Source organism: Phlebotomus papatasi, chromosome 1 (genome assembly GCF_024763615.1).
Source record: "Phlebotomus papatasi isolate M1 chromosome 1, Ppap_2.1, whole genome shotgun sequence".
Lineage (NCBI taxonomy): Eukaryota > Metazoa > Arthropoda > Insecta > Diptera > Psychodidae > Phlebotomus > Phlebotomus papatasi.
In genome coordinates, this window is record NC_077222.1 from 108,847,826 (window position 1) to 108,860,319 (window position 12,494).

At 33.2% G+C, this 12,494-nt stretch overlaps 2 protein-coding genes across 2 annotated transcripts in view; both read right to left on the reverse strand.

The window, feature by feature from the left end:
• Window positions 1-2,325: 2,325 nt before the first annotated feature.
• On the reverse strand, window positions 2,326-4,055 carry LOC129799189 (malate dehydrogenase, mitochondrial). The gene is made up of 4 exons (XM_055842869.1): window positions 3,671-4,055; window positions 3,358-3,565; window positions 3,249-3,292; window positions 2,326-3,166 (listed from the first exon to the last, which is right to left on the reverse strand). Exons 1-4 carry the CDS (start codon window positions 3,734-3,736, stop codon window positions 2,477-2,479), a joined length of 1,008 nt encoding a protein of 335 aa, XP_055698844.1. The 5' UTR covers window positions 3,737-4,055; the 3' UTR covers window positions 2,326-2,476.
• Window positions 4,056-7,892: 3,837 nt separating this feature from the next.
• The window catches only part of LOC129799190 (sorting nexin-27), a 34,301-nt gene continuing 29,699 nt past the window's right edge, over window positions 7,893-12,494 (reverse strand). The window contains exon 5 of the mRNA XM_055842870.1: window positions 7,893-9,726. Coding sequence (XP_055698845.1) covers window positions 9,658-9,726 — 69 coding nt within the window. The 3' untranslated portion in view covers window positions 7,893-9,657. The remainder of the gene's footprint in view (window positions 9,727-12,494) is intronic.

The following is a 12,494-nucleotide window of genomic DNA, read 5'->3' on the forward strand; positions in this document are numbered from 1 at the left end:
TTTATAATATGAAATTTATTTTATTAATTATTATTAAAAATAAAATTAATAAAAGATATTAACTTTTAATTGGTCAAAAGTAATACTCTAGCGCAGAGGTGTGCAAGAACCGTTTGAAACCGAAAAAACGTCAAAAGAAACTTGTACGTCAATGGTCAAAACGCTACTTGAACAAATTTATTCTGGCTATATGGACTATGGACCCGAGTGAGTCCGACAGCCTTACATAAAATAGAAGAAGAAGAAGAACATATTTATTTTGACGTTTATTCGGTTTCAACGGTTCTTGCACACCTCTGCTCTAGCGCTAAATTTATCGAGTGGAATTATACTTATTTCCAGCCTAAAAAACAAAATTCAATTATAAATCTAATCTAAATATACTTATAATAAAAAATCAAAATGTCGATTTTTTATGTTGGCATGAAAGGACGTTATGATACGTATGACTTTTTTTTCGAGACTTCTTTTTTGCTGAGTTTCTTTAAGGATAATGGGGTGGAATTATACTTATTTCCATCACTGTATTCGTGATTAGGAAGTGGCGAAACACACTTTGACCAAGTTTGGGCCCGATCAGCATGTGTGAGTAATAATGAATGTGTGAATCTGCCTCACCCTCCCCTATTTGTTAAAATATTTGCTGAATCCAAATCATTAATTACAAGTTTTATCTGACACATTCGTGAATTTGACCTCAGGTCTGAAGGGGCCTTAATGCCTTATCAGCCTTATCATTATATCACCTTTATCACGCTTTAAGAAATCTTTCTACTTTTTTTCGTAGATGGAACTGTAAGGTGTAGGGTGGACTAACCGCTTATCGCCATGTTTAGGAAGAAGAGGGATTCATTTTATTATAACTTATGAACCCTTCTTATTACAAGATAACTCAAATTTGACATAAAGTTACTTAGATGTATTAGCTCTAGATACGTGAAAACAATAGTCTTACAATTTAATGCTGAACTACTTAAAAAAATAATTTTTATTAACAATGCAAAAATAACCACTTCGTCGCCACTTTTTACCACTTTTCGCCAGTTTTGTAACCACTTCTCGCCACCCACTTGAAAAGGCCCGAAATCGATTTTTTTTAGGCAATGTTATGAAAGGAATATATTCAGCATTTCTTTTTCCTCATGATCACCTTATTATTACTGACTAAATGATTTTTCTTAACTTTTATTTGAGAAATCAAATTATAGGTCTATTGTAAAAGGTAAACAATGCAGATTTGACAACTGAGAATCTGCGAAGTGAAGTTAGCGTCGCCTATTGAAAAGAGATGGCGACAGGTGGTAAAATCAACTCCAGAATATTACCACTTTTCGCCATGCCTCATTTTTATATAAAAATAATGTAAAATGAAATATTAATTAACTTAATACAAATTTCATGTATTCCACAAGTGTAATTAAATATTCAATAGTCAAATTATTTATCCAAAAAGGTATATTTTGCTTGATAAAAATTTGATGATACTTAATATATTATTTGGTAAGTAGTATTGGATTCGATGCATTATTTGCTTAAAATATTGCTCTTAAAAATGCTCAAAATCGTAAATTCAAAACGAATTAATTATTATTTTTCGACTTTATACGTAGCAGCAGTAAAAATACAAATAACTTTGCGGCTCATTTATTTCATAAATCGCGAAAAATAGCGATTTCAATTTAAGTGGTGAAAAGTGGGGCACTGGCGAGAAGTGGTGATTCCACCCTAAGGTAAATTGAGACGCTCAGAGCAAGAATGGTCTCCTTAGTATGCATTTCCCTATTAAAACGGTTCACTCTTGCTCTGAGCGTCTCAATTATGCTCGATTTTTTAACAGTTTTCCTGTTTTTTGATTTTTTTAATATCAGAAAGTTATCTCTGAATATTAATAAGAAAAAAACTTGAAATAAATATTTGCTCAGCTTTATTTATTGTTTTTTTATAAAGTGGCAGAGCTTAATGTTCAATGTGATTCTTATTGGACGACATCGAGCGTCTTATTGGGATTCTGCCTCAAGACTTAAGACCTACCTGTGTACTTGGCATTATTCAAAGTGTTTTAGAATCAGACCCAAATCTCCTCTTCGTGTTCTAGATTTTGCAAACAATTTATAGATTCACAGACGTCCTAAATTGATGAGTTCATCGTCGAAGAGGCTTTCAAGAGAGCGACGAGAGAATGCGTATACGAGCCGAACCAGGCAGAAAAACAAGTCCCATCAATGGAAAGAAATTATTGAGATAAGAAGGCAGAGATAAAGAGCGAAAATACGCTTTTCGATCGGAACTGGAAAGTTTTAGCAGAGTCAAAATAAACCAGGCAGATTTTGTCGTCTCAATTCTTATTCTTTATTCCCTTTCACGGAGATTTACACAAAATTGGGATTAATCAAAAATCAACAAATGAAATTAATAATAATTTCTTGCAATCGAGGAAGGATTTTGGTTGAGAAAATGTGTCTGATGTGGTTTTTTTTTACTTGACGAATTCCTCGCCCTTTTTGATGTTAGCATTGAGCTCAGGGATGGCTTTTTCTAGGAGTTTCTTCTCGTAGTCATTGAGTTTGGGAAGTCCCAGGTTCTTCTCGATTCCATTGCGTCCTAGAACGAGCGGAGTGGAGAAGTACTTGGCCTCTGTCACGTCGGATCTCACGTAGGAGCATTCGACGACATTCTGCTCTCCATTGAGGCCACGGATGAGCGACAGGGCGAATCGGGCACCGGCGTAGGCCATTGAGAGTGTGGCAGATCCAGCGCCAGCTTTAGCCTTGACCACTTCTGTTCCGGCTTCCTGAATCCTGACGGTCAGGGCGTCAATTTTGTCCTGCGGGAAAGTGACTGAGGGCTTTACGGCAGAGAGCACGGGGATGATGGTGACACCGGAATGGCCTCCAATGACGGGGATTTCCACCTTTTGGGGATCAACTCCTGCAGCTTCCCCGATAAAAGCACGGGCACGGACAATGTCCAAGGTGGAGACGCCAAAGACGCGTTTGGGATCATAAGTTCCGGCTTTCTTGAGCACTTCACTGGCAATGGGGACAGCAGAGTTGACGGGATTCGTGATGATGGCCAGGAAGGCTTTTGGGCAGACTTTAGCGGCTGCCTGGGCAAGATCTCTCACGATTCCCGCATTTGTATTGAACAAATCATCGCGAGTCATTCCCTAAAAGTGCGTCCGGATTAGCACGAAGGCTGATAGCACCTTTATGTAATCACTGGGGGATTTAGATCACGAGATTACTTACCGGTTTGCGTGGAACTCCGGCTGGGATGACAACCACGTCAACTCCTGCGACCAAAATTCCAATCCATTAGGAAAACCCTCACAATTCTCCCCGGAATTCACAATCTCACCTGCAAGAATCTCCTCCACATGCTCTGGCCCATTTTTCCCAACGACCTTCGAAGCTGTGTCGATGTGGGACAAATCAGCTGCCACTCCCGGAGTATGAACGATATCATACAGCCGGAGCTCGGTGACGAGGGGGCTCTGCTTCAGTAGCAGCGACAGGGGCTGTCCAATTCCGCCGGAAGCACCACAAACAGCCACTTTGGCATTACACTGTCCATTCCCCAGCAAATACGTGCAAAGGTCAAAGGGGAAAATTGATGAAAAACCTTCCCAGAGAACGTTACGTAAATGGAGAAAATTATCTAAAGTACTCACTTGCGATGTTGTGGATAAATTGCGGGTTGTCTGCTGGAGGGCAACCCTCGCTACACGGAACAACATCTTCAGCTAATTTTCCTCACCACGTCAGATCGCGAGGAGCTGGAGAACAGAGATGAACGAAGCGAAAAAACTCGTCTCAAGTTTCTAGCACACGAAGAAGTGCTAATCCGTCGACCTTCAAATGACAATTCCAATGCTGTCTCGAATGTGGTACTAGATTCAGCAGCGGGAAATAAAAATTCTGCGAAAAATGGAGAAAATCAGGGAAAAAAATTTGTCTTTTCCAAGAGAATCATTTTGAAAGAATAAATGAACCTCACATGATAAATTTTGTAAGTTTTGTGCTTTGTTTTTCCACCAAAAACAATTTCGAAATTTACCGATTCACCCGATTCGTCATTTTTTTTTTCGAATTCCCTCCAAGTTCCGGCAAATTCGTCGTTTTTCAAACGAACGTGGCCGTGTAAACAAAATTTTGAGTGACGCTCTGTGAAAAATCCGTGATTCCTTAGGAATTCTTACTTATTCTCAAGTGATAACTATTAGAAAACATTGTGCTTATTCTCGTGAATAACAAAATCATGTAATATCATAAAGATTGTGTTGGCAATTACCTTTATTTCGTGGAAAAGTGAAGTATGAAGAGAAAAAGTGCTCCTTCTAAATTTTCAAATTTCCTCATTTTCTGATAGTTTCCAAATCTCTGTGAATGTTCTTAGGGAAAAGTGTTTAAACAGCAAGTGATAAGGTGTGAAAATATCTGAAAATCATTGTATAAGAGAGTCTACAAGAGATTTTCCGGTAAGTAATGTTCTTCCAATATGGCTTCCTCCGAATAAGGCGAGAAAAGCGAGAAACTTTGACTCCTATTTGACTTATTTCTTTTTTTTTACATTTTCTGGTTTTCCTATTGTTTTAAATAATTCCTTTAAATAATCTACTTATGCAACTTTTGAAAATGATGATAAGTTTGTTTTATCAAAAAACAGATTTTTCTTCGGTTGCGAGTTTTTTTTTTTGAGTTGTACTTTATTATGCTGCATATGTTTTGCAGCATAAAGCAAAAAAAAATAACTCTTTCCGGACCGCAGCATATGCTGCAAGCCAATTACACATTTTTTTTAATCAAAAATATCTAAGCTCAGGAATTAATTGAGGTCCTACAAAAAATATCTTATATTTGGACATCCTTATAGTTTGTAATCATCCACAAGAATAGGATTTTTATCAGTTCTAAATAATTAAAAACAAATATTTTTCACAGAACATTCATATGCTCCTTTGGGTACTCAGTGTCCCAAAAGAGACGAAAGAGATAAAAAGGCATAAAACAGATTTTTCTCCGGTTGCGAGTTTTTTTTTAGTTATACTTATTATGCTGCATATGCTTTCCAGCATAAAGTAAAGAAATAACTGTAAAATTTGTTCTCACAGATATTGAGAAGCAAACAATAATCTTTACCAGAATTAAGGTTTAATTCCTATTCTCCTTAGAAATCGGATTTTATTTTAAAATGTTTATTTTTAATGCTAAAATATTGGCAAATATTTTCTTATGTTCTGTACACTCAGTCCCGGCATTGAGTCCTTCGGGATTAGGGGAAACTGGGGCACCACCAAACACGGGGTACCACCAAAGAATGCGATTTTTTAATAGGATATTCGACTTCAGAGGATAAGACCTATAGGAATTTATAGGCACTATGGGGATGCTTGTCCACTGAAGGAATGGTCGAGATAGTCCAAGTAGTTTAGAAATAAAAATGAGTGTTTGGTGGTACCCCGTGTTTGGTGGTGCCCCAGTTTCCCCTATGCCCCTGACAAAATTATGCACATAAAATTATGCAAGTTTGCCTACTTTTAGGAGTCAATTTATGAAATCATTTTTGAAATACGCCTAAATACTATGTTGCGACGCGGGAAATTTGAAAATATTGTGCTACTTTTTCAGAATAAAACTTTAATTTCCTTTATAAAGGTAAAAATTTTAAATATTCTAACCATTTATTGAAGAATTTTGGATAAAAAAAACTGTTTGTTAATGCATTTCTATTAAACAGTTGAATCTTTTTTTGAACTACTTTTACTACGCGCGAAATTCGTTCTACAGAGATTTACTCAAAAGAAAGCCTCTGCAGATATGCAAATTTTGTAGTGTATTTTTTGAGTGTATAGACTTTAAGCTCCAAATAGGCTAAGGGCATTGACAGATCTAAGGATTAGCCGAGAGACGGCTTAACATAATTATATTTGAAATAATGGTTAAACTACATTTTCATCATTTTACACTAAGTCGTCTCTCGGCTTAAGTCGTAAGGCTGTCTTGGGCATAAGGCTGATCCTCTAAGTTATTTAGCCTATTTGTTATTTATATTTAGAAATTAGAGAAATTTGAGATCTTAACGAAGCTATATCTCCAAAGCGGTCTTCGGACTAAAGTTTTATACGGGTTTCAGACCTGAGGTTTAGCCATATGGCCTAACTTCAAAATTTTTTATCAGTCCAGAGATTCTCCAGATCTTTGGAAAAGTTTGGCTTAAGATTGGATAGGCAAATCTATTATACCTATATACATTTGATAAAAAAAAAATCTTTATAATGGTTACTTGAAATTTTGAGGCCTTCGGGAACTGTGGTAAACCTTAAAGGGTTAAGGCCGAGAGGATCAAAAATTGAGGGTCAGAAAAAAATATTTTTTTCTGACTTTGTAGAGTAAAACACAACTTTATATGGCCGATTTTTTTTAAATCTTTATCATAGCGTTTTGCAATGCTTCTATCTCTGTATCAAATTATGTCTCGAAACACGAAAAATTTAATTAATGGAAATGTTGAAGGGCTCTAACGTTAAACACTTGAGCATATTTCGTCAAATGTAGCGTAGTCATGCCATTAAGTTTAAGCTCCAATACTGATAAAAAAAATTTCAAAAAATGTTTACAAATGCTTTTATGGGCTTTAAGCTAATGAAATAAACCATCATTATGCACAATATGAGCATAGTGTCACGAGCGGTTTTAAAATTATAGCGATCAGAATTTAGTTGCAATTTAATTAACTCACCCTGTATAATTAATGGTAAATTGCTACAAAAAATTTTAATTTTAAAGTAATAAATTTCTATCGGGCTTTTCTACATAGGTTATACGAGTTTCGGACTTGAAGTTTAGCTCAGTTTTCGAAGATCTAGGTTTTTTAAATAACAAGCAATTAAAAAAAATCAAAATCTAATGGAAGTTTTGTTTTTGTTCTTTAATCCTTCCTATTTTTTTTAAATCCACCTGATAAGAACTTAATCCTTTAAAGATGAGAAAGTCAAACATTGGGATCAGAAAAATGATTTGTTCTGTCTTCTTAGAGAAAAGCATAAAGAAGACCGTAGGAAGAAATTTGTTTTGGCGTCACCGATGACCTAAACCCCTGAGTTGAAGTTGGTGAACAAATGTTATCAAACCTAAGTTTGAAGACTGTCAATTTCTTCTTCGAAAAATAAGAACTTTTTTTAAAGAGCCAAATTTAAGTGTTATTTTGATTCAAAATTCATTTAAGTTTATTTAAATATTTAAATAAAGTGGTGTTTGTTGAAAAGATTTGAAATCAGAATATCTGGCTAAATTTTGTATCTGAAGATGTCTTTATAAGGGTTTCTAGTCATCTCGCTCACTCTCATGGGAAACTTTGAAAACATATTTATAAACAAAAGTTATTGTACGCTGGGCATAATGCCCAAAGTACAATAAATTTTGTTTTGTCAACATGCTTTTGACATTTCAGTGAGAGTGAATGAAATGTAGATCAAGTCATCTCGCTCGCTCTCATAGAAAATTTAGAAAACATGTTTAGAAACAAAAGTTAGTGTGCGCTGGGCGTAAAGAATTGAGAAGTTTATTTGTAAATCCCTTATTTGCTCTTGGAAATATGCTATTCTGCTTCAATAGGGGAAAGTGCCCATGCTTTGTACGGTCTCAAAATTCGTAATGACTAAATTTTTCCTATGTTTCTCAATAAATGTGACTCCGCATTATATTTTAAAAACTGGGCACTTTCCCTAGTTTTAAAATATAAGTGCGACGAGTCCCATTATTGAGAATCATAGAAAAATTTTAGTCATTACGAAGCTTGGTGTCGTACGAAGCATGAGCACTTTCCCCTACTTCTCTGAATAAATGATATATTTTTGCTGAAAATTAAAAATTAAAGACAAACAACAAATAAAATGCAATGCTATTGTTTTATTTTTATGTATATATCATGAATACATTAATAATATTTTAATCCTAATGTTATTTCACTACAAGATAAGTTTAAATTCTCTCTCTTTTTGCTAACTTTACACAAAAATAAAATAAAATAGTTTAACTAAAAGAGTTTTACTTCACATCTAAGTTATTATTTTTTTTTCACAATAAATTACATCACTGAATGAGAAAATATATTCAAATTTACCTAAAAGAGTTTTTTTCCTGTGATTTTATTTATTAAAAATTATAGAGGAAAGCAAAGAATTTTCCTTTGAACGTTAAATAACTTCAGTTTTTTTTATTCACTCTATATCACGGCGGAATGTAAAATTCATTTCCAACTTCCATCAAAAATATTCATTTCATGGTGTAAGAGTATTTTTTTAAGAGAATATTTTTTGTAGTTCTTAACTATTAAATCACTACGATTTTTTTTCTCTGAAATTGGTGCTTTTTTATCTACTTTTCCTACGGTTGTTTTTCTTTTTTTTCGCTACAATGTGCATTTTCTTTATGAATGATTCTCATTTTCAAAATTTTCATTTTTGTTTATTATCATAAATGAAATATTTATATGATTTTATCATAGTCTTATGATTTATTATGAAATAATTAGAATATAACACACATCTAAAAGATGGAATAATTATTCTCAGGGACGATTTGGAATGCATTTATTAAAAAAAGGGAGGATATTTTATTAAAATATTTTTTTTATAAGAGCTAGAGAGAGAGGAAGGGCAGGGAAAATTGTGATTCAATAGCAAGTATTTTTCATTTATTTATATTTGTTTTTTTTTTAGAAAATAAGATCTTATATTGAGAATTATATTATGGACACAAACAGACACTTTTTTAATACCCTAACAAGGTAAATTGTTTTCATTTTATTTAACACTTTTACTTCTTTTCTCTATCTCCACATAGTTTTTTGTTTAATCTTCTCTTTTTTTAAATATATATAAATCACAAATTCAATAATAGTTTTTTTTTCTTTAATATACTCGATAGAATGTCAGATGCAACAATTTTCATGACTCTTTAACGCAGATACTTAGAACTTTTTTTTCTTTTTTCTTTTAAATGTTCTTTGTAATTCATTTAACAAACAAGTTAAAGAGTGTGTACAAAGTGTTTTCATTTTTTTTCTCATTTCATATACAATAATAAAAAAATATATTATAAGTATGAATAAGAATTACTATTAGATTTTACTTCCATTTTTTTTTTACTTGACGTGTTTTCGGGGTGTACTTATCGAGAAATGTACAATCTTCAGTGATTTTTTTTTGTTATTGCCTCTAAGTTGTTACTTTTGTGACAAAAAATTCCAAAGAAAAAGTCTTTATCAATTTTTATAAATAGTTTTAGAATGTTTTAATATGTGTTCTATCGCTTTGCTTTTTGTTTTGTTGTCTCTCTCAAATTAGATTATCATTTTCTGATAATTTTCTTGGACAGTTTTTCATTTTTTTTTTTAAATTTTCTTTTTATTTTCGTGTCTGCAATTATTTGTTAATCTGTGATAAGAAGAATTTAGATAGAAATTTTCACACTAAATTGCAGGTAAATTTGTTTTTTTTTGTTTTAATCATTTAATTGCTACATGTACAATTTCTCTATAGATAGGTGTTTAGGGAAATTTTCATCATCCATTGTTGAAACTGCGTAATGTTGCTTTTTTTTGTGAGCTTTTGTTGTAGGCAAAAAGTCTCAAAATTCTCTATTTTTGTCATTATTGCTAATCACCCGTGTCATCCCACTTTCTTTCCTCCATTATTCGATCGAAACAGTCCGCCAAGAAGGCATGCTGCCATGGGAAATTGAAAAAAAAAAGAAAAGTCATTAGAGTGTTAAGTGATAGGGAATGTATTTGTGTCTCTTTTGCTATGTTGTAATTTATTTTAACACTTAAAAGACTAACAGAAAAATCGGAGTTTTTCGCTGTACTAAAATATAAGATTGGTCTTTCTTAATAAACTCCGCTGCTACTGTTACAAATCTATTTAGAGGCGGGGTTAAAAATTCCCCGCCCTTTAGGCAATAAGCCAGTGTTTTTTCAGAATTTGTTCTTTCAGATGAACCTTCCACGAGGAACAATAGGCCACGCCCCTATAGTATTGGTTATTAAAAAGTCAAAAGTAATTAAGAAACGTCAAGTTTCTTGCAAGTACAGAGAAATGCATGAAATATTCTTACGCATATTTCTAATTTTAACCGGTACATTTTCGTATAGGATACAGAAAATTTTCGAATTTTGGACAGTCTAATTTAAAAGTACAAACTCAGGGGTGCAATTTTGTATATATTGCACCGCGACTTAAACAAATTTGCTCATAGGTCTTGTATTATTTCGACGAACATTATAAAATACGTATTTTAGATAGCTTTTGATGCACAAATTCAAAATATATCAGAGATGAAAGTCAATTCTTTTTTAGAGAAAACTTGCCATTGGGTTTCAGTGTTTCTATGCAAAAACGTATGGAAAAAATAAATATCGAGAGGTCCTTGAACAGACTATTGTAGTAGGACTGTTGATGGCGGTTATCTATTGATAACCTAAATAGTTCCGAAGCAAACTTTCGGACAAATGAAAATAAAATATTTAAGAAAGAGAAGTTAATGTAGCCGGATTGAAAATTTCAACAGTTTTTAAAAAAAGAAAATTAACCAAATCGGTTGCAAAATGGGTTCTACACAATGTTTAAACTTTGACTTTCGAAAATTCGATATGCAAAATTTTTTTCGAAAATTAAAGAGATAAGAGGCATTTTCGAAATTAATCTAGAAAAATATGGTTTTAGAGGGAAGGGAATGGGGTGTGGGAAAAAGAAATAAAACGTCAGGAAATGTTTTTTTTGTTATTAGAAGTCACCGAAGAACGAAAATTACTTTTCGAAAAAAGAAATTCGAAAAGAGTAGATTCCCAAAGAGCACAGTTTCTTGAAAAAGGTAGCGTTTTCAGCATATTTTTGCTGAGTCGATCAGTAAAAATATGCTGACCGGTTAGCAGTTTTCGAACAAAAAGTGCTAACCAATATGGAAAAGATTCTGCCTCGAGAGTTTTAATGTTAGCACGATCCAGCTGAAAATACATATGTTTTCAGATGTTTTTACATATGCTTAAAAGCTGTCAAACGAGGTACTCAGCGTCAGTGAGGAGATTTTATAATGGGAAAGGCATATTATGAGATTCGTTGCTATGATTTTCATCACAGAAAAGTAAAAATTGCACATGCCAACACTCGAAACATTTCTACGAAATTAAAACGTCTATTATTTGGATTTCAAAACCGATCTTCGAATGTCTTCTCTTGGGGAAGTTCTGGCTGTGACTACACGGATACTCACATATTATTTTGTTTTTTTTTATCCGTCTTATTGAGGGCGTGGTCTATTTTTATTTAGGCGGAGCCATTATGGCCCGGTCCACAATTTCAATGGAAAATTAAGAAAAATCTTCAAATTCAAGTGTATCTTATCGCAGAATCGAAGCCCTCACCGTTTTTTCTTCATTTACGTATTTTCATTGGAATTCTTACGAAAATTTTCAATTACCGTATTACCTTGTCTTATACTATGTGGCACTAGATGAAAATAGTAGAAGAAAATTGAAGAAATAAAACGAAAATGCGATAAACGGTGAGCTAAAAAAACTGTACGAGTGATTAATTTTCGTTTTAATTCTTCAATTTTCTTATATTATTTCCATCTAGTGTTACCTAATGTGTGATAAGGTAATACGGTAATTGAGATAAGGTAATATGGTAAGAATTGCAATGAAAATGCCTAAATTAACACTAAACCTACCAACCGTTTTTGGTCGTTTTACGGTCAAATGAAAAACCGCGGTAGGGTAGGATACACAACAAATTTGTGTTGAAAAAGAGCAAAAAAATTAAAATTTAAACACTGAAAAATATGTTATGAGCATATTTTAAGAAATTCATAAAGCTTAATAGTGACATTGTACTGCTTAAATATGTGTTAATTTTAAACCGGTCAATTTGACCGGGTCTTGGTAGGTTTAGTGTTAAGGAAAAACGGTGAGCATTTGAGTGTCAATGTGATTCTGTCCTTAATTCAAATTAAGTCCGTTATAAGTGGTTAGTATCAAAGATAACTTAATTATGCCACGCCCTCTTAGAAGTCACTCCCATTAATGTTAATTGTCACTCTGCAGAAGCTCCACCATGGTCTCTAATTCATATCCATTTTCTCCTTGTCGAAACGTCGAGAAAAGGATAAAGTTAAAAAAATTGAAATTAGTGACTTTATTTTTCCGTCTCTTACCGTGAAATTGATTCATTCGGTGATAAAAAAGTGGACTCGGGTCACAAAAATTGGTTTAAATAAATTAAAATAGGATAAATACGATTGATAATTAATGAGCAAAATAATGAGCAAAATTTGCTCATTAAATTTTCATCGTGTAACACTTTATTGCAGAAGTTTTCGGGTGGTTTCTGCGCCACAATTTTCCCACCAGTTTATTCCTGATTAAATTTTTATAAAAAGTAGTTCCAATACCTATTATTTATCGCGAACGAGATAGAGAAAGAACAAAACGCACGA